The sequence below is a fragment of the Harpia harpyja genome, chromosome 19 (assembly GCF_026419915.1).
Source record: "Harpia harpyja isolate bHarHar1 chromosome 19, bHarHar1 primary haplotype, whole genome shotgun sequence".
Taxonomy (NCBI): domain Eukaryota; kingdom Metazoa; phylum Chordata; class Aves; order Accipitriformes; family Accipitridae; genus Harpia; species Harpia harpyja.
The window spans coordinates 6,545,627-6,567,061 of NC_068958.1; the positions used below are offsets into that span (position 1 = coordinate 6,545,627).

Sequence of the window (21,435 nt, forward strand, 5' to 3'; positions counted from 1 at the left end):
TAAACTAAACACTCCTGGTGCAGACATTCTCTGTGGTTTAGTGATTAGATCTGGGGACTGCATTTGGACTCCAGGGGTCAAGCCAAGGTGCTGTCACCCAGCTCTGAGCAACACTAAGTCACATCATCTGTTCTTCCTAATCCCCTGTGTGTCTTTTCGTGACATGAACAAGAGGGGAAGGAGATCCCATAAAAAGATTATTATTATCATCTTAATTTAAATTGTGTTTCATTATGGAACTTACTGTCCCAGGAAGTAATTTAATTTTAACAGTTTGGACAATGACTTGATGCATGTAATTACCAAGCATTACCATCATGTATGACAACAAATTTGCAAGAAAGAGAATTAAACCTTGTGCTGTAAGTTCCTCACTGGTAAGATGGGGATGTTGTTAGAGTTGGATTTCACCCGCCTCAATCGTGCCTTTGTTTTTTTCCCTTCTTTTTAAAATTGAGCCCAGAATCTGAAACTGGAGACTGTTCCTGTTTGGCTTTGACTGGACTCCAGTCTGGGTCTGGGACCTGATTTTTGGTTTTGTTCTCCAGGCTGGCTTGGAAGCAGCTGGAGTGGAATAGCTCTCACATAAGCCTGTCTGCTGTGTGTAGCAATAGCTCTCATTGAGAGAACAAGAAATAATAGGAAAACCTTAACCCATATTCTATCTTAAAATTTGAATTCTGTTGGAAATAATAATTTAGAGATAAACACTGTGTGAAAGGGATGAAACTTGAACTCGATGAAATAAGAAAACACTATGCTTGCATGGTGGGGGAGGATTGCTACAGGAAGAGGATTATAGGGCATGAGTAACGCTGTGCCCTCACTCCAGTCATGGGCTCTGATGTGGCGAGTGGCTTGTATTTAATCCAAAGTACATAAGGTGATGGTGTTATTAAGCAGACATCCCCATCCAATGCTTTGGGACCCTTAGGTGAAAGAGGATTTAAAAGTGCTCAGTAGGTTTTGGGTTGGACTAGAATCAGAGGCTGTGTTTATCTTGGGGTTTGCAAAACTAAACACCCTGCTCTTTCACCCATCTTCTGTGGAAGAGCCATAAATACAGGTCACTAAAATTAGTCTTGCAAAGCAGCTATTCTGACTGCCGCTTCTGTTATTCCTGCTCCTCTGTCTCCAACTCATGCTTGAATAAAGACCTCTGCCTGGTCTTAATCAGCTTTAGCAGTTGGCGTTGAGGAACAAGGAGGTTCATCAGGAGAAAGCAACTATTTGCTGCTGTAATAATTTCCCCATTTGTTCAGACAGGCCAGGTCTGGCTGCCCTTGGACAGTTGTGGAGGTTACGGAGCTGGGCTTGGTACTTACCGAGGAGAGGGAAGAGAGGAGCACCAGGCAGTTTGCCAGTGAAGGATAAAGGACAGCAGGTTCTCTTCAGGCTCCTGGTTTGTCAGAGAACCTCAGAGGAGATCTGTAACCAGAGAACAACAGGCACTAGCAGCCAGCAAACCTTGGCACCAGTGGTGAGGTCTCCTGAGCAAGGAGGGATGTGGTGATTTCTCTGGAGACTGCAGTGAGGAGGCTTCCTGGAAATTGCACCAGGTCTGTCCATCTCTGTGGTTTGGACATCAGGCTGTCATTGCAGGACAGCCAAAGTGTGTGTCCTGTTTGGTGACCTGCCATCAGGAGCTTTCCAGTCCATCTGTGACCTGTGTGGTGTCTCTTCTGCCTCTGGTGCTGCGAATAATGGTGAAGAAATCCCCCAGGATAGCATCTCTTAGGCCAGGACTCCAGTGCAGAGTGAAACCCTGAGATGACAAGCTATTGTGCAGCTGTTTCCACTAAACAATAGCAGACTTCAGCAGCCAGCTGGAGAAAAATGGCTTTGTAGGGCCTGAGGTGGTCCTGTTGCATGTGGCCTTTTGGAGTTGACAGTCTCGGGCCCATTTTCCAGGGAGGAGTGTGTTCTCTACAGCCTGCCTGTGTTTGTCCCTTACACCCAGGGTAGAGCTCTGTCCTACCCATGCTGGTCACTCCTGTACTGTGGGTGTAACTTCGACTCCACATTAGCTTGATGCAAAATGAATTCACTCAACCACTCCATTTAGCTGATTGATAGAAAAAAATGTCATCTTGCTTTTTTTCTAGGTTCTTTCTGAATTGGTTCATTTGTGTTACTGAAAGAGAATAAATAAAATCCAGGAGCAAATTTTAAAATTATCTACATGTATTGAGAGTTTGGGGAGGATCTTGTAGTTTAGGAGCATGAACTTGAGTGGCTGCAAACAGACACTTACTGAAGTCCACTTACTCAACTGACTTGAGTGCTGCAGTGTGAGGGGAAAAGCATCACACTGTACAGGAGCTCCTTTTGGTGGATGTGTAGGTTGGACATGAAAGAGCTCTTGGGCAGGTAAATCTCACAGAAAGGCTGTAGCCGCCAGCTCTGCTCTCATCCCTTTGTGGTGAGCACCATCAAGCACGCTGAGTGGCTTTCCCAGTCCCCTTGCTCCAGCTTCCAGGCTTGTCCGGCCACATACAGGTTGTTCCTCCTGTGCACTGGACGAGGCATGTCTGTACTTTCTTGCGGAGGGACAAGTGACACGCTTATTGAAAACAGATCAATGTGTAGTTGTCACTAGGTCTCAGTGTTCAGAAATGTGTCCCTCTATTTAAGCAGGACCAGCTAAGAGGTATTTAATTCTTTTACTTCTGCAATGTCCAGCTGAAGTACTGTATGAGGACCTGTTAATTTATGCCTCGCATCTTACTGTGAACAACCTGGAAAATATCATTCCCATACAGATTCGTCAATGTTAAATAAGGATGGAGGGTCGGGAAGGGATCTGAAAATGTTAGGTTCTTTTTCTGGGAGATATGTTATCTAACAGGAAGAAAAATGTGCTCTGCTAAAATAAAGGATTGCGTGCAGGAATTTAGTTTCCAGCTATTGTTAAATTGTGTGTTTGAGAGCTGGGAACCTGTGGCCAACAGTGAGCTGGAACGAGTTGAAAACAGGAGAACCGACATGCTCTACAAAAACAATGTTAAGTCCATGCTAACAGCATAGCAAGAGAGGAGACCGTGCTGGAGGATACAGAAAGGCCCTGAAGGAACAGAGCTGAGCAAGCCAGATCTATTGCTGGATAGCTGCGCAGTGAGTGTCCCAGGGCTGTCTTCTGTAAGAACATAGCTGGAATTCCTTCAGTTTGGCAGTAGCCCCTCCAGAGTACTAAATAACTCAGTGTGGAGTCATCCTAGACCCCTCAGTGAGGACTCGGTGGCATTTAAAAGAAAAATGAGCTACTAGGAGGCTGAAGGATGGTTGGAGTGCAAGGGGTGAAAGGAGTTGACAGTCATGTGCTGGTCATCTGCTTGCTTCAGCGTTGGAGGGAAATAAGAAAGTATGACTGGGATAATCAAAAGCATGGAGGAATCTCCTTTGAAGAGAGATGAAAGCGAATGGGACTGTGGTAAAGCTGAGTAAGAGGTGATTTCACAGACATGTATCAAAAGAGGAGTATGCTAGACAAAGCTGAGCAGGAATTGCTGTTCTTCCTAACTCCCCCCATGTCTCTCTGACATGAACAAGAGGGGAAGGAGATCCCATAAAAAGATTATTATTATTATTATTATCATCATCATCATCATCATCATCATCATCATCATCTTAATTTAAGTTGTGTTTCATTATGGAACTTACTGTCCCAGGAAGTAATTTAATTTTAACAGTTTGGACAATGACTTGATGCATGTAATTACCAAGCATTACCATCATGTATGACAACAAATTTGCAAGAAAGAGAATTAAACCTTGTGATTCAGAGCTTAAGTTAATCTCTGACTTCTGAAGACTGGATGAACCAGGTTGTATGGGGCCAGAGAGCCTCAGTCCATTGCTAGGTACTACAGGGGCATATACTACCTTGAAACCATGATGTGCCCCACGGCTGGTACAACCCAACAGGCTCCCTGCTCCTGTTGAAGAGCAGCAGCTCCCTTCCACCAGTGGACAGGCACACAAACTTCCCCCAGTGTAGTACGGTGAAGCACAGCTCCTACCCATTTCTGTTGCCTAACTCCCCTTGTGGGACAGCTCTTGCCCTGCTAATGTGGCTGCAGCATCCCGTAGCCTCCTGTCCCTACACCCTTTTCACAGCTGCCTTCCCACCTGGATCCAGCTTCTGTCCTGCTAATGGGGGAGCACTTCTTGTTCAGTTTTGGCTGAGTTGGTGGCACTGTTGACAGAAATGTGCTGCACTAGAGCGATGCATTCTGCTGCTTTGTAAATATTTGTAATGAGTACGTATCTCCTCATGGAGGGCTGAGTAGAGCAGTCAGAGTTGGATAAACACAGGGTGGAGCAGATTTCTGGGCACACATCGTGGACGCAAGGACAAAAGCCTGCAAATCAGGAGAGTAATCAAAGCATGGGACCCAGGCAGGTTCCTGGAGTCCTGCTGGTGGACCATTCAGGCAGGGAAGAAATCTTAGGATAGTTAGCCCAAGCGCCACTGCCTGTGGAGTAGCATGGAGAGGTTTCTCTACTTCCTTGCATTATTCAGGCCAAATTCTGGTCTTGGTAAAGTCAGGGGATCACTCTGGGAGGTTGTATGGTCCTACATCCCCTTCTCTTTCCTCGCTGTGGGTTTGGGAAATATGTACTGACTGTTTTTAACTTTCAATGCAGTAGATGTTGCATTGCACAGGGTATGTAATCCCTGCTCTGATGTCTAGGCAGGGACCTGTGAGCTTCATTCCTTTTTCCTTATCTCCTGCTCTGCTGCCTCAGGACATGACTGCAGCCTGGGTCATGCTCTGTGGGTGCTCCCACCACTGTGAGCAAGAGGGCAGCTGAGACAACAATGCAAAAAAAAGTTTCCAGGCAACGCAGGCTGTAAATAATGCAGCTAAATTACTCCCTGCTTTCCAGTCTGATTATGGGGAGGGTGTTTTTAGCATTGCATATGCGGGGTGTTTATTAATAATGTCAGAGTGGAGACCTGGACCACCTTTTTCCTGGCTGCTGAGATGCTGAAGGAAGCCCGAAAGACATGTTGTGCATCACCCAGTGCAGGGAAAAGAAAGGGAAAGTTTTGACATGCATCTGGAGCATAGCTGTGGGCTGACAAGTGACTCAACTCAAAAAACTTCAAATTGCTGAGAAGCTCTGACTTCTGCCTGAGTCAGGTCTTTCAAGAAGGAGGCCCTGGTCTGCTGCTCTAGGAAGCCCAGCCAGCCTCCATCTGCCAAGGACCTTGCTCTGAGAAGCAATAGCATTTAGGAGATCAACATGTGTGATAAAGAGATTTAGAAAACATGACCTATATGGAAGGGTGGGAGGAATTGCTGCTGTTTAGTCTAGGGGGATGGAGGGGACACAGAGAACTCGGGGCTTTAAACATAAGCTCTGTGTTTTGGAAAGCGTTGTAGTGGGTGAAGCTCTACGCCAGGGCCATGAAGGAGGGCTCTCCTTAGAGTTGATCTCGCCAGGATGATGTAGCCACTCTCAGCTGGGGTCAGGGACAGGCAATGAAGTGCTGACCTTTCCATTGCCTCTTGTGCTATGCTTCCACGTCTTTGTAACAACTTGAAAATGCCTTTCTGTTGAAAACAGGACTTACAAGGCTTTAAAATGGCGAGCTCTGAAGCCTGCTGTTCTTCCTGGGTTTCAGGGCAGGGTTAACAGCCCAGGAGCTGAGAGGTACCCACCTGCCGAAAAAGGTCCCTGATCTTAAGGTGGGCATCCCATTGCACTTCTGAGGGCAAGCAGAGCCCTGCAGATCAACACAGTAGTTGCTCATAGTCCTTGGTCAGGCACTGGAGAAAGGCCATCTTGGTTTGTTTTCTACTTTTCTTCTTGAAGCTGCTCATCTGCTATTGAATGTCAGGTCTCCATAAGGCTGAAATCTGGGACCACATCTGCTGTCTCTCCCAGCCCTGTTAGTGAGCCAGTGCTCTTAATGCTGTAAAATATGCCCTGATTCCCATTTTTCCATAACACAGCATGTGGAGGCAGGACCACGCAGCATCCTTTACCTTTGCTTTTGCTCAAGAGCATCCCACCAGGGAATCTGTATTTACTTTGTAGTTTTGCAAATGCTTGAAGCCTAGGAAATGTTTCCCAATTCTGAAATTTTTGGCAGCAGGATTTGTTTCTCTTCTCTCCCAGCCTGGCGGGGAAACTCCCTCTTTTTGGGCAATAACATAAGTGGGTTTTGCCTGTTGTTTACAGCTGATGGGATCTTGTTCTTGGGAAGAGAAACACATCACGAGTTGCTGCAGTGTGGCTAAGTGAGAGAGATGCCGGATTCCCACACACCCCAAGCCCTGACCCGTGTCTCCCACTTTTGCCCCATGGCAGCAGTGGCAGGTGCAGATCTGCCTAAAGCCAGCTTTTAAACCAGCTGGGTCAGACAGAGAAAGCAGGGGAGAGGAGAAATAACTTCCCTCGGCCCCTCAGCCCTTCTCCCAGCTGGGTTGCATCCCTGAAGGCACACAGCAGCATAGCCAAGGAATTCTTTCCTCTAAGAAAAAGCCCAGGCGTGAATCCATGTGAGGCTCAGAACAAGAGAAAATAATCTGCCTCCCACATGCTTACAGCCTGACGGCCTCTCTTCCAGCGTCTCCTTGCTGTCACAGCAGCAGGGGACATAGTGACTCCCCTGCAGCCAGGGTGGGTATGACAGTTTGGGGCAGGAGAGTGGTTGAGAGCTGGGCAGCAGCCTGGGAATGGGCAGGAAGGGATGGTGGATGGAACTGGAAGGAGAAAGTAGGAGGACGTGCCACTGCCTCTCACTTGGCCCTGGGCCTGGTCCCTGTCCCAGGGCTGGCTGAGGAACAGCAGCTTCCTCCGCTCCTCTGCCTCAGACCCAGAGTCACTGCACCCCTGCCCCTTCCCTGGGCCTCTCCTGCTGGCTTTCTCCTGCTGCAGGCATCTGGTCTTCTGAGCGTGAAGGAGTCTGATCCTACATTCCTCGTGCCTGAGGCCTCTCAGATAGCTCCAGCCAGTACAGTCACTTTAAAATGCAAAACAGACAAAATCTGCCTGAGTTTGCCAAAGGCTGAAGCATCCCGTTTGTTTCAGGAGATGCTAATGCTGGTGGTTTCGCTGCTGAGTGACATTGCAGTATTTTCCGCCATCCTGCACGCTGCAAAGAGCAGTGGGGAGCCCAGGAGCTGGGGGATGGGGAGCTGCAGGTGAAGCAACGGGATTTCATTCATCTGGGGGAGAAGGTGCATCACAGTGATGTGGCTTTTCGTGCAGGCTAAGGAGTGAACGCAGGTGGAACGCCTTTCTCTTTAATGAATAGCTAAACTGCTCATGCCTTTACTTGAAAAGGTAGCTGTGTTTGATGAGCCAGCACGGCACAGCCTCCCGTGGGCAGCCGGATTTCCCAGGGCTCGGTGCAGCCAAGGGCAAGTGATCACTGGGGCAGGGCATGTCTGCGGGCTCCAAGGCTTTGTGCTGGGAGAAGCAGGGAAGGAAGGCACCGGCGCCTGCAGCAGCATCAGAACAAGCCGGGAATATGGCTCAGCACTTCTTGGAGCTGTGGGCTGAGCTGCGGGCCCAGGGCAGGCAAAATCCCAGCTGGGCTCTGCACCTTCTCCACCAGCACATGGGAGCACGCTGGAGAGGTGCCACCCGCCTGCCTGTCTCCTCCAGGCTGGAGCGGTCCCCTCAGGCTCTTTGCCCAGCCTGGGCTGTGGGGATGTAATTGCTCGTTTGGGAAAATTTTGGGGAATCTGAGCTGTAATTGCCCAAAGCGTCTGCTACCCTTTGAGATCAGGTTGGAGCCCAGGCTATGCCACCCCAGCATACGTGCCTGTGCTCCATTGACAAGGATTTATTACACAACCAACCCTCTCATGTAGCTGCCACCAGGAAATTCCCCAGCATAGCAATAGTGGAAAAACATGTATTTATAATACTGTAGTGTAATTCAGCTGGTCAAATAAATAACAACCTGTGTGGGAACTGAGGGTGATTTTTATTCCATAATCTTTCCAAAGCAGGATTGTTATTAGAGGCCTCTATTTTTAAGTACTTTTCTCAAGCATCTCCCATTAATTTTTCATTCTTTCTGCCTGCTGCAGTTCAGTTCCTCCTCCAGCAAAACCTTCCATCTTTTCCACGCAGCTCCTGGGGTCACCCTAACCTGATGACCAAATCTTTCAAAGCCTGACCCTGATTCTTATTAATAATTTCTCAAAAAAAATGCAGTGTTTTTTGCTAGCGGTATTGGGTTTGGTAGGTCTTGTCCTGGGTTGAGACTTCTTGTGCTAAAGGCTTTAAGGCACAGCTTGTAGTTTAAAGACATACTGCCCTTAGGACCCGGTCTCATTCAAGCAGTGGCTCTGTCCTAGCAGGATGTGATCTATAGAGGAGGATTAAATTGTTAATATTAACAGCCTGCTTCCGCCTGGATTAATGGGATGGTTGAACATGCTCCTGGCAGCTGCGTTGCCTTGGGTCAGGAAAGCCAGGAAGGTGTGACTGTGGATGTGTCCTACCTAGTGTGAGACCCCTAAACTTGAGAAATCAAGCAGGAGCCCAGATCCCAGGAGCATCACACCTACCTTTACAGGGCTTCTGCCCCTTGTCTCCATCCACGTTGTGCTCTGCTGACAGACACCGGCCCTCCCCACTGGGGTTCAGCTCTGTGTAACAGTGAAAGGGTCTGAAATGCATAAACACATGGAAAAAAACAACTTTCTTCGCCCACATGGTTTTTATACACCACGAGCGTGCCCAGCACATACAACAACCACGCCTGGGTCTGCCCCAGGGGCTTACGCTTAAACAAACTGTGCTTCTTGATCACTCCATTCAATTTAAATTTGTGCCAGTTGCTGGTGCAAATTGTCCAGGGCTTCCTGCCAGTGCTTGAATAACGCTGAGGAGGAGAAAGTCTGTCTGGCTAGCAGGAGAAGTCCTGGCTTGTCTGCAGGTGGTACCAAGATTGTGCATATTCCTGCTGCTCAGTGAGAGGTGCTGGCTGCCCTGGGAGGGGAAGAAGGTGCACAAAGGAAAAAGGTCTCACTGCTGAAGAGCCCGTGGGCTGGATCCTCAGCTGGTAAAAACTGGAGCGGCTCCATGGAGAGTGTGATGTGTTGGTGAAGGGTCTGGCTGCCTGCCCTAGCCCCTGGGAGAGCTGGGGAAGGGGCTGCTGGAGAAAGTGTCATCCCTGCTGCAGGGCTGCTCTGGCCTCACATCACCCCAGACCTTGGGCACCAAGGTCTTCTCTGCTACGGGTTTGCTCCCTATCAGCTATGGAGAGGGGAGATGGGAGGGAGCAGCGTTTGGGATGTTGCTTTGCTATCAATTGCTTATGCTTGGCATTATGGTGTTTTTAATACTCTGCCGAGTTCCAGGGACGCATCAGTGGGGTTGGATGCAGTTTGGTGGCAACACAGGGCTGGGGTCCAGGGTGAACACCCCAGCCATTACTGCAGTGTTTGAATCCACATGGCTGCTACGTGTCCTGGTGTCCCCATTCCCACCCCCGGGGAAGCAGTCCATGGGAGGCATTCACTGCCGGGCTGCAGAGCTTCACGCCAGGCTGTGCCGCTCCACACTGGGCTGTGCCGGGACTTGTTCTGCAGCCGCCCTGACGCCAGGGTGGTGGTGACCAGCTGCAGGTACCTGTCCCTTGAAACCAAGTGTTTGGGGCTTTTCAAAGGCTCTCTGCACACTTGGATGTCATGGGGCTGAGCCAGTGCATTGCAATGAGCGGTGCGGCATCTTTGGGTTTGCAGCATCAGGGCAGAAAAGCCGTGGCGAGGGAGATTCAGAGGCAATTGCAAAGAATTTGCAGATGTCCGTGCGGGGAGGGAGATCGTGTGCTTGAAGGGTCTTTCTGGCTCTGAGCCCTGCCCTGCCAGGCTGGGAGCAGTGCAGGGGTGGAAGGAAGGACATCTGCTCTGGACGGGCACAGGGAGAGCTCAGCCCTTGGCTGGCATGGCCAGAGCACACGTCTGAGGTGAGCGTGGCAGGAGCAAAACCTCTTCCATAGTGCTGATCCTGGCAGGAAAGCTGCCCTGGTCTGACTCCGTGCTGACTGTTTGCTGGGAATACAAGAAATGGTGTAACCCTCCCTTCTGCAGGGGCAGAGGCAGGGGCTGGCCTGTGGCATCCCTTGGCTGCTGGTCAGGGCTGGTGGGATAATGCTGCCCAGACAGAGAGGTGACTGTTTTCCTTCTTAGCTTGCTCCCCGAGCAGGAGTCAACCTTCTGGATCTGCCCACATAACCTGACTCATGCTTGCATTGATGGAACTTGTGTATCACCTGAGCCCAGGGCTGCTGTGCCGAGAGCACAAGCCTGCCTTAAATTCACACCAGCACCCCAGGAAAAAGGCTCCTGTAGCCCATTCTCCCTGGGGAGTGGCGTGCTGCCAGCGTCCCATTGCTGGGGACAAACCTGTCCTTGTGCAACAGGGTCTGTAGCGATGGGACCAGAGCCTGGTCCTGGGCTCATGCGATGCTTCTCTTGGGTTACTTTGGACCCCTCTTGGAAAGGACAGGATGAGTTTTGCCCAATGGCAGTTAAAAAGTTAAAAAGCCCTGAAGAACAAATCCAGTCCTAGAGGCACTAACGCTTCGGTAGATGGTTTTGTAAATGACAAGCCATCGTACCCCGTTCATTGTTTTTTGAGGCTTTTTTGTGGCTTGAAACAAATTTTTTTATTCTAACGTGTCAGTTAATTAAAAAATGGCTCGCATCCTCAAAGCGTTCATTTTCCACTCAATCTCTGACAGTTTCCATTTGCCTGAAATAAGTCTTTTTTTTTTCTTTTCCCCCTGTGTAAAGGAAACGAACCCCAAATCCAGCCCTTCAACACTAATAAACTTGGAGAGCTCGTATCAGCCTCCACGCTGCCGGCTTGCTGGAGGTTTGCTGCTGCCAGCACTGGGGCCAGGGCTGGGGAAGGAGGAGTTAAAGGTTTGTATTGAAAGAGCAGCCCAGCTGCCTGCAGAGGCTTAGATCCCACTCTTTCTTCACCAGTGTTTGATGGCTGGGGAAAAGCCAGCTCCAAATTCAAATGCCACTTTATAGACCGAGGACAAAATTACACCCGACTGCCCCGATTCAGCCTCTCAGACAAAACCAGGATGAGCTGTCTTTGGGGCCAGGCAGGCTGGTGTTTATTTCGATTTGCAGGTTTGGGGCTTTGCGGTTCACGACTTGCCTGGTTGTGCTTCCAGGCTGGTCATTCCGGGAGCTCCCCTCCCAGCCGGGGGGTGCGGGGGCAGCCCGAGCCCCCCGGGTGATGGGTGCTGGTGGGGCAAGGGACGGCTCTGTCCCCTGTGCCCCATCCCTCTGCAGGTGGCTGTGGAAGGGGAGGGCTGGTTGCCTCTGCCACCGGAGCCCTCAGCCTGCACTGGGCGGGACTGGAGATTACTGGGAGCGCTGCCACGGAGGGGTGGGCTGTGGGATCGGGACAGCGCAGGAGCACAGGGCTGGATGTGGCTGAGGTAGGTGCCTACTTTCTTCCTAACTCCTCCTTCTTCCCAGGGCTGATCAGCTCGTGTCCGTGGGTGAGCAGTGCCCGGCTGGGCGAGGGATGCTCTGGGCAGCTCTGTCCCTCTGGGATCGAACAGGAGGGGAGGTGGGATGAGGGAATCGTGGTGGGCTGTTTTAGGGAGGCAAGAGGTCGAGCTGTGGCCAGGCTGAGCCTTGCTGTGGCCCACACAGTCGAGAGGGCTGTATCCCAGTTTGGGGCATCGCATCCCCACAGAGCTGGTGGTGGCAGGGTGTGAGGAGCAGAAGCAGCCTGCTCCACGTCCCAGGCTGGGCTTCGCTCACCAGCAGCTCTGCTGCATCATCTGAAGGGGTGTACAGGGGCTGTGGGGTTTCGCCGAAGAAACAGTGGTGACTTGTGTTATGTTTAAACGTGGCTGTTCCTGCCCCCTCTCCCGCAGAGCCCTCTCGCAGCCCAAGCAAGATCTCCGCTGCCTGTGAGTGCTGTAGGCGACTGAGCGGCACCTTCCCCCGAAATGATGGAAAACAAAGTGTTTATGTCATTTACGTTCTACAGCACAATCTTGATTTTAAAAATGTATGTTGTTGCCATCATTACAGGACAAGTGAGACTCAGAAAGAAGGTAAGATCCAGTTTCCTTTTCCTTCTCCCTTTCTGGCTTGGGTTTCTGTGTTTTTTCTTTCTTCTTTCATTCCTGTAAAGGCCAACAAAGTTTTCCTGAAGCAAGCTGAGTTTTCTTTGACTTAAGTTGAAAGCAAAACATGTTTCATAGCTGCAGCAGATAAATATCTCGCTTCTCTTTGGCTCTTTTTGTTTGCTTCTACCATCTGTAGCTTGATGTTTATAATTTCTGAATCCTAATCTAAATAATAATTTCAGATCTAAAATGACACGCAGGTGAGCTGCTTCTGGAAAGAGACTGTTTACAGTTAATTTGCCATGACTGGAAGAAAAGGAGGGGGGGGGGGGGAAAGGGTTTAAGAAGAAATCATTCCAATGGTCTTTTTTCTTGCAATGTAGCAGAAAGCTTTTGAGCTTTCGGAATGGCTACGTGAATGCTCCAGGAGAGCAGAAAGTCCTGGGGAATAAAAACAATAGCTGGAGGAAATGGTTCTTGGACACGGGGAAAATACAGGGAGGACTGAGAGCTCTAGCTGCTGTCAGGAGATGGGGTTAACTGGACCTTTTATCACCCACAACCCAAATTGAACTTGTGGCAAAACTCAGCGGTCTGTGAAATTTGTTTTAAAGTATTTGAGGAGTTTCTGACTGCATCAGTGGAGTGGGAGGGAGAGATTTCTGCTCTCAGATAAAATACAAAGAGATACCCCTGTGCTGTAGCATCATTGTAACTGATGATTTGGCTTCTCCCCTTGTGTTATTAAATGATGCTCCAGCCCTGGGACAGTCTGGGCTTGTAACATGATTAAAGAAAGCACCAGGGTCCTTTCCAGGCTGCAAAGTGAAGCTGTCACTTGTAACCAGGCCCCTGAGGAACAGCTTCTGAGCATAAGTGGGGAGCTCATATAAATCATTTTTATTTGAATGTTTATTAGTGTAGGATCCAATTTCCCTGGGGCTGGTTTCAGTCACACAGTACCACTGTCAAAAAGCCAGCCAGAGGATATCCTTTCTCGGCAGGGTGAACTAATCTGCCAGTCCCGGTTATCTTTTGGGTGCCGCATTCAGTGTCTGCAAACTCTGTGCCAGCAGTGATCTCATCTGGTGGTTGGCAAAGTCTCCATTAAATAGGTTTCATGGGGAGAAGTGGACTGGGACCAGGCCGGAGCTCCCTTGAAGCCCCCTGTTTGGGACCTGCTCGGCAGGCAGAGTTGGGTTTTTCAGAGGATGAGGAAAACCCCTCAGGAGGTGCAGTGTTTAACCCCCAGGACTGTGCACATGGAAGTGCAGTTGCTCTTATGTTTGTGAAGGGTGGTGAGAAACTAGGGCAGGAAGAAATCTCCGCAGGTCTTAAGGATTAGGGGCAAAGCTTCTACCTGTGAAGTTCCGAAAACATTATAAGCATATATATTAAGGGGACTCTTTCTTGCAGGCATTTGCAAACCCAGAGGACGCACTGCGCAATGGGGGGCTGCAGTACTACCGTGAGGACCCTGATGTGGAGCGGTGCCGCAGGTGAGTATGCAGCAGTGCTGGCATTCCCCTTGCGCCACAGGGCGATCCCTGGCAGCTGCTGGCAAAGCAGCAGTGGGAAGCTAAAAGGCTTATTAATTAAGTAATTGCCTACATGGGTTGAATGCCTGGAGCTCAGCTGTGAGACCCTGCACACTAGAGCAGTTTAACCTTTAATGGAAGCATGGTGTGCGCTGCAGCAAGGACATGTGGAAGGACCAGGTTTGGGTCCAAGAGCCAACTCTGGCACAATTAAATTCATTCCTAGATGCTCAAAGTCCCGCAAGCCCCCAAGGGCTTGTCCTGTACCCACAACCAAAGGCTCCTCGTGCCCTGCTCTGACAGGACCCCAAATCCCCCCAGATCTCTGCACAGCTTGGACAGGGAACTGTGTGACTGGTCCTAGTGCTGTATGCGGCTGCCCTTTTGGGGGATTTGGGAAGAGGCTGGACATGATTGCAATAACTTCTGCCTCCCTAATTGGGCAAACTCTGAATCTTCCCCCTCTTCTGTGGGGCTCACAGTTCCTCGGAGGTAAAACATGGGGTGATTCAGCCCCAGGCTTGGTTTGCCATCCCCCTGACCCAGAAGAAGGTGCCCCGAGTGTTGGGCTGGATCACTGGTGATGTGCAGGAAAGGGGCTGGAGCCGTGCCCTGCTGTCACTAAGCCTTTGGCTGCCAGCTGTGCTACAGGTGGGGGACTGTGCCGCTCACCTCTCATTGCCTGCAAGTTTTGCTTTAAAAAACATCCAGTGCCACCTAATCTCTGGGCTTCCAGAGGGAGGGGGACAGAAAACGAGCCGTTTCCTTGCTAGGAAAAAGAAAATAATAGTAGTAATAATAATCATAATCCTCTTTTGATTAGTCAGAAAAGACAAACTTCCATAAAAATAAATAACCAGAGCTGCAGCAAAGACCTGGGGAAGTCTCGGATCTGACTTGTGCAGTTAAAGCACTCAGAGTCGGTCCTTGCTGATCTGTTCATGGCCCTGGGGAAGACAGATTAAACCCAAGGTGTTTCCCCTGAACAAGGCTGATGTTGGGTTTTCTCCTCAGGCATTGTTGAGAGGGAAGCAGAGCCATGGCTGTGCTGCTGGGGTCTGTGCAGGGCAGGGGCAGAACAGGGGAGAGCAAGCGTCAGCCAGGAGGGAGGTTTCCCCCTTGCCTCTTAGAAAGGCCGCCGGCTGCATCTCAGCTCTTTTCTTTCCATTCTCCTCCCTGTCCTTCCATTTGTCCTTCCAGCCCTGCTGAACCTCCGAGTCCTCGGGGGCTTGTTCGGACAGGGCTGCCACAGGGTGAGGCAGTGGGTGTCTGGCAGCTGCCCTCTCCCAGCACGGCCAACACCAAAGCAAACCATGCTCATCGCCGTCCTAGCTGGGCTGCGGGAGGGTTTTGTGGCGTTACCCGCAGAGGTGATACTGGCTTGGGAAGGCAAGCAGGGCCCTGGACTGGGAAGGGAAGGGGCTGTGAGCAGGCGAGCCTGTCCTTGTGTCTGGGGAGGGGCTGGCTCTGCCCAGGGACCGTCTGGCCAGGAGGAGCAGAGGGCTTCCTGCAGCTCGCCTCCATGCTCCCGGGTTTGGCAGGGAATATGTCTCCTCTGTGTCCAGGCTCTGATCAGCTCATCCCCACCAACTCCTCCTGGCATTGCTGCTACAACAGCAGGACTCATTTTAGTGTATTTTCTAGGCCAATTCCTCCATGCTGTCCCAAAATCACACCCAGAGAGCAGCTGAAATAGGGTTTCCAGCAGGCTCCTTGCCATTTTCATCCCCCCTTTGCTTGAGGATGTGGCCCTTAAGCTAGGGACTGCTCCCCATGGAGGTGGAAAGAGCAGGTGGAAGAAAGCCCCTTGCTCTCCTGCCTGTTACGGGGATAATGGGGTGCTGAAAGCCCTCGGGGTAGCTCTTTTCTGGGTACAACAGGCTGTGCATCCCCTTCATGCTTCAGCAAAGCTGGGGCTGGAAACGGCTCAGGTGCAGTATTTACCTGCAGGTACCCTGGCCCTGCTGAGCCGGTGCCTGGCTTGTGCTCTAGCGTGGGGAGGGGGCAGCAAGCGATGCTGGTGGGGGTTGGCATTCAGCGCACGGGTCATTTTGTGTGACGTGGTGATGGGAACCAGCTGCTGGACCCAGAGCTTCTGCTCATGTCCCTGTCCCCAGGCATCCCAGTGAGGGGGATTAGGTCAGGTCAAGCTGGGTGACCAGAACCCTTCCCTGCAGCTCCTGCTCCATCGCTCTGGTCCTGGTTTTGGCTGGGATAGAGATAATTTTCTTTATAGTAGCTGGTATAGTGCTGTGTTTTGGGTTCAGTATGAGAAGAATATTGATAACACACTGATATTTTCAGTTGTTGCTAAGTAATGTTTAGACTAAGTCAAGGATTTTTCAGCAAGAAGGCTGGAGGGGCACAAGAAGTTGGGAGGGGACACAGCCAGGACAGCTGACCCAAACTGGCCAACAGGGTATTCCATACCATGTGACGTCATGCTCAGTATATAAACTGGGGGGGAGTGAGTAAGTGGCTGCGTGAGCGGCTGCATGGTGCTTAGTTGCTGGCTGGGATTAAACCACGACAGGCTCAGAGACCGATCCTGCCTGGGGGCAGTCAGCCTCCAAAAAACCAGGGCACTTGGTGCTGAAAATTTCTGATGGAGAAGTTTTTGGCAAACCTTGACCTGAAGAAATCAGTGTTTGGTGGGGCAGCTGCTGAGGCAGGCACTGGGACATCTCCCACACCATAGACCTGACTCCAGGGGCAGAAGAGGGGACTTAGGACACAGCATTCTTTCTTTTCCTAAGTCAGTTTTCAGCCAGGTCTATCCCAGCCTGTGTCTGTACTAATGAGTTGTGGCTGAGCATCCTAAAACTTCCTGGCCACTTCTCAGCTTGCGCAGAAGAGCAGCGCAGGCATCTTAGCCTTTGCTTCAGCGAAAAAGTCCCTTACAATTTTCTCTGGGCTTTGTGAACACTTAAATGTCCTGGGGAACAGAAATGGGGAAGCAAGGGCAGTTCTTATCGAGGCTTCATCTCTGCCTCTCAAACCTTCAGAGATAACAGGGAAAAAGCAACTGAGCCTTGTGCCTAGGTCACTTTCCAGCCCAGATCCATCCCCACTGACCAGAGCATGACCTGAGAGTCCCCCCCGTCGAAGCACAGGGACAGGCCTCTGTGCTGCAGAAAGCATGTCTTTCATTGCAAGGGAACAAAAGAAGGAGAGGCAGAGGCAGTGGGAGGGCAAGGACAGCCTGCTGCTTTGGGGACCAGTTTCCCTCCTTCAAAGGATGGTACCTGGGAGAGGAGGGACACAGCCTATGCTCACGGCATAATTGGATCCTGTTTCGGTAGCAGTGTGGGTGGTGGCAGGTGATGTGACACTCGGGCAGGCGCATGTTCAGATGGAGCTCAGGGTTTGGCCCATCAGTGCCAATATGTCATCACATGGCCACAGTGGTCCCTCCAGCCTGACTATGGTGAAATTAGGCAGGTGATGCTGGCACAGCGTGGAGGTGCAGGGGGTGCTTGGGGTGCTCCTCCCCAGTCCCGTTTGGATGCACTTGCAAAGAGGGCCAAAGCCACAAACCCTCCCATCCTGGGAGTTTCTCCTCTGGAGAAACCGCGGTCTAGAAACTGCCTCGTTATCGTGTAATGTGGCCACATCTGGGGCCATGCCGTGCTGGCGCCACACCAGCTTTGAGCTTTTTGCAGCTTTGCGGGGTCTTTGTTTTGCTTTGTTTATTTAAAAGCTGTAACCCTCGAGCTGTCATCTGTCGCAGCAAAGGCATCTCAGTAACGGAGGGCAAGCTTCAGGAGCGCAGCAACCCAAGGGAGAGACACCAGCTGCGAAATCCTGCTGTCTGTGTTTGTAGGGCGGATCTGACTCTTTTGGGGACTGCGTCTGCCCCATCCAACAGAGAGGGTCAGCAGCACCCAGGGATGGGCACTCTGGCTAGAAGGGATGGGAGACAGCAGGGAAGCCTGGTGGGAAGGAGCAACCTTATCTCCCTTTTCAGGGCCCACCGCAATGACATGGAGAACATCTTTCCTTTCCTCTTCCTCGGAGCCATCTACTCCTTGCTGGATCCCAGTCCCGCAGTGGCCAGGATCCACTTCTTCATCTTCTGCATGGGGCGCATTGTCCACACCATCGCCTACCTCCTGCAGCTGAAGGCGCCCACGCGCTCTGTGGCCTACAGCGTGGCACAGCTGCCCTGCTTCTCCATGGCTCTGCAGATCCTCCTCGCTACCACCCCATACTGGTAACGCCCAACAAGACTGACCATCCAAACCCCCTCGTCCTGCGCTCTGCTGGTTTCCCTGGCTGGACCGGGTGGTGCGTGTGCAAGTGTGAGTGTGCATGTGTGTGTATGTGTGTGGGCACATGGTATGTTGCCAGGGAGGCCACCTGCACCACAAGGATGCTCAGTGCAGCCTTGATAAATTCCCCACGCTATTGAAATTGGGCAGGGAAGTCACCAGAGAGAAGGGGCATGTCTCCCCATGGAGCGGGAAGGGGATGTGGAGGCAGGTTTCCCTCACTCCTAAGGGTGGGAGGGGGAAAGCACCTGGACTACCCCGTGAGGAAGGTGTTCACTGAAGGAAAGAAGATTTTCTAGCCCAACTGCATTCAGAACTGGGAAGGACCCTTGGCCACGAATACCCTGTGAATCAGGAAGGGAAAACCATGAGGGTCCCACGAAGTCTCTTGGTCAGCAGACATGGGTGGTAGCAGTGGGGGGTTAAAAAACAGCTGCCCTCCTCCTGCCCAGCCGTGTGGGTCTGTGGGGACGGGGGGGTCCCTTAGGTTCCCTCCCCCATGAGCAGGACAGGAGGCAGGTGCCTGCCAGGCAGCGTAACATGGAAGTCAAAATCTCAGGGGTGAAGTTGTGAAGCCACCAAAGCATTCAGTGCTCCCAGCCATGGGATGCAGCTGTCTGCTGGGGAGCCTTACTGCAGGCAGGAGCCTGCCTGTCCCAGGAAGGACGTTCCACGGCCGGCGTTTGGCAGCTCCCGGCCAGCAGCAGCCGTGGCTTTTCCATCTCAGTCTCACGGTGGCAAGATGCAGAGGGATGCGCCTGGAGCAGCTGGCAGGAATCGCTGACCCTGTAGAGAGCTGGACATAAAGCTCTGGGACTTCTGGAAAGACTGAGATGCTCACACAAAACAACGGGTTTGCAGTTTGCAGACAGACCTTTCTCCCAGGGGCGGTATCTGTGTTCACATGCCGCTGATGCCTGAAAACACTCCCAGGGCAGCAGACTGAATTTTTTCCCCTCTGTTTGTAGCCTTTCTCTGGCTGCAGAATGGCTGTTGCTATTTGGGGAATGTGCCGTGACCGCTTTGGGGGTGTTTTCTTTCAGCTGTTTCCTGCTGTCCACTGCTGCCGAGCCATGTGCAGCCTGGATTAGCTGGTGTTTGCAGAAAGCTCTGGAAATGAGCAGAGTGGCTTTGAACACCGCCCCCCCCGGGAGAATACCGCTGCTCTGCGGTGTCGCCTGAAAGCCATCATGTTGGAGAGGAGAGGCTGGGACCAGGGTATCACAGGATGACAAACCCTCGTGAGGTCGTCTGCCACGCGGCTGTCCTGAAGTGCCAAGGGCTGGTCCAGGCAACAGCAGTGTGCAATGGAGCAGCCCTATGGAGGACAAGGCAGGAGGAAGCCTCTGCTGTTCAGTGCCTCCTCCCTCCTCTGAGGGCAATGCAGAGTTTTACTACGATCACAGGGGGAATCCAGAAAGAGCAGAAAATAAATTCCCCCTTCCACCTATCCTAAGCACTAAAGCTGTTCCCTTAACCCTGCTGTCCTCAGAGATGCTCTGAGACCTCACTGAGCGCCTGTGTGCCCAAAGGGGTGAAACACCAGCTCAGACTGATGCTCTGAGCCCTTGCCCAGCTTGGGTAGCAGCTTCTGTACCAGTAACTCCTGACCCCAGCGCAGATGTGGCCTTCGGCTAAGCTGTTTGGTGAGGTTTGGAGTGGAGTGCTCTGCTCTTCCGCGGGGGATGCAGGGCCCACCACGTGTGGAAGGTGGGCAGGACTGCAGGTTCAGCAGTTTGCTCTTGGCCACTTCTCATTTACGCAGCCTCGACAGATGTCTGGGTAATACCCCTCTTAACAAGCCTTTTCTGCCTCACATGGTGCACAAGGTCTCGAACCCCTGTACGTTTCTCTGCTGCTGCACATGCATCCTGGTGGCAGGAAGCAAATATTCCCAATAAAAACAAATCATTGTGCTCTGATACATCCTTCCTTCGGGAGCAGCAGATGCAGCTGGGTAGCAGCTGGGTCCAGCCCCAGCAGGATAGCTCCCCAGCTGCAAAGTGCTTTGCTAAACCCTGCTGCAGAGCCTGGAGTGCCCTGGGACTCCTAAAGAGACATCCCTTTCCTCTGGACTCACCTGCCCTGCAGAGGAAGCTCTGTTCCAGGTGTGGATTATTTGTGCTGATCCTTTAAATTCAGCAGAGCTGGGGCTTGCAAAGCAGTTCTGTTCAGTTTTCCTTCCCAGAGTAGTGGGTTGTTACAAAGTTTGGTGCTTACCCAAGCCTCCTCCATCCCAGCTCCCCCAAAGCAGGCTAGTGGTATGAGGTGCTTTGTCCCAGCAAGCTTTCTTCACACCCTGCCTGTGCAGCCAAGCTGGTGCTTAAATCCTGGAGGGCTGGAGAAGTTCAGGTAAGATGTGGTTGCTCTCATTTCTGTGCCTATGACTTGCAAAGGAGCTGCCTGTATTCTTCAAGCTCAGCAACCACCTCTTTTTGCCGGTAGGTTGCTGGGAAGCAAACACCTCATTTCCCTGGTTTTCCCTTATTTTCTTAAACTGTTGGCGTTTGGGAGGTGCTGCCCCATTGGTGTCTGCGTTAGCTGGTTGAGATGGACAAAATGGCTCCGCTTGGTATTTTTTCTTTCCCTCATGCTTTTTGCTTTCAAATAAGAAAGGCAGCATCTTTATAAAATGGACTCTTTCCAATACACGTTGCTGTGGTTAGAGATGTAGCTGGGATTGAGATTTTGGCGTGGAAAGGAAGAAACAGGGCTGCACACACACACACACCCCCCCACCACCCCAACCCCCCAACCCCCAGAGCTGCCAGCTCCTTCAGCCTCTTCTAAACTGCCTGCTTGGTGCCTGGGGCTGACGCCCTGCTCGGGGAAGCTGAGGTTACATGCAGAGCTCTGCTTTCTTCTTTTTTATTAAAAAAAAATAAACCCTGCTGTACTGGCTGCAGGGAAAAGCTTGGGAACGTGAACTCTCCTGGCTCCAAAAAAACAAACAGAAAAAGCCCACAGGGCAAACTTCAGAGAGGCCCAACCATTGTGCTTATTTTGAAATGCTGCGGAGGTTTGTGGGAGGCAGGACAGAGCCTGGCTCTCGGCTGCTTGGTCAGCCCAAGCCCCATCAGGACTCTCCCAGGACCGAGGCCGTTGCATTCACTGGCTCTTCCCTGGGCACTGCCGGTGGTGTTTGCTGCGTGCAGGGCAAGTGATGAGCTAAAGCATCCCCTGCCTTTTCCCAAATAATATCCTAAAGCCCAGAGCTCCCAGATTCCTGCTTCGGCATCGTGTGGGGGAAGGATGTGCCCAGGGTCTCCCGCAGCTCCAGGAGAGCGGGGATAGTGGTTGCATCTGCCAGTCTCTGGGTTTTGATGTGTGCGCGTTGTGTGTGCCAACAATTTGGGTTTCATACCTGGCTCAAAACTGAAATGGTAGCACTGTGAAACCCACCTGGGACTGCAGAACAACAGAGTTTGGTGCTTAAATATTTGAATATGATTCACACTGCCAGTACATGTCTTCCCTCTGCCCTGCTGAGCCCAGGGTGTCTGGAGGTGGGGGAAAAGCAAGGGGAGACCCAGCGCAAACCACTTCC

The 21,435-nt window shown here is 51.5% G+C and overlaps 1 protein-coding gene across 7 annotated transcripts; it reads left to right on the forward strand.

The window, feature by feature from the left end:
• Positions 1–20,555, forward strand: PTGES (prostaglandin E synthase). 7 transcript variants are annotated; one of them, XM_052815204.1, is made up of 5 exons: positions 1–117; positions 11,882–12,064; positions 13,496–13,578; positions 17,585–17,830; positions 18,932–20,555. In XM_052815204.1, exons 2-5 carry the CDS (start codon positions 11,957–11,959, stop codon positions 19,068–19,070), a joined length of 576 nt encoding a protein of 191 aa, XP_052671164.1. In that variant the 5' UTR covers positions 1–117; positions 11,882–11,956; the 3' UTR covers positions 19,071–20,555. The 7 variants fall into 7 exon arrangements, with proteins under 7 accessions (XP_052671164.1, XP_052671161.1, XP_052671160.1 ...); XM_052815201.1 differs by lacking the exon at positions 1–117 and adding an exon at positions 8,845–9,034; XM_052815200.1 differs by lacking the exon at positions 1–117 and adding an exon at positions 10,565–11,434.
• Positions 20,556–21,435: the final 880 nt, after the last annotated feature.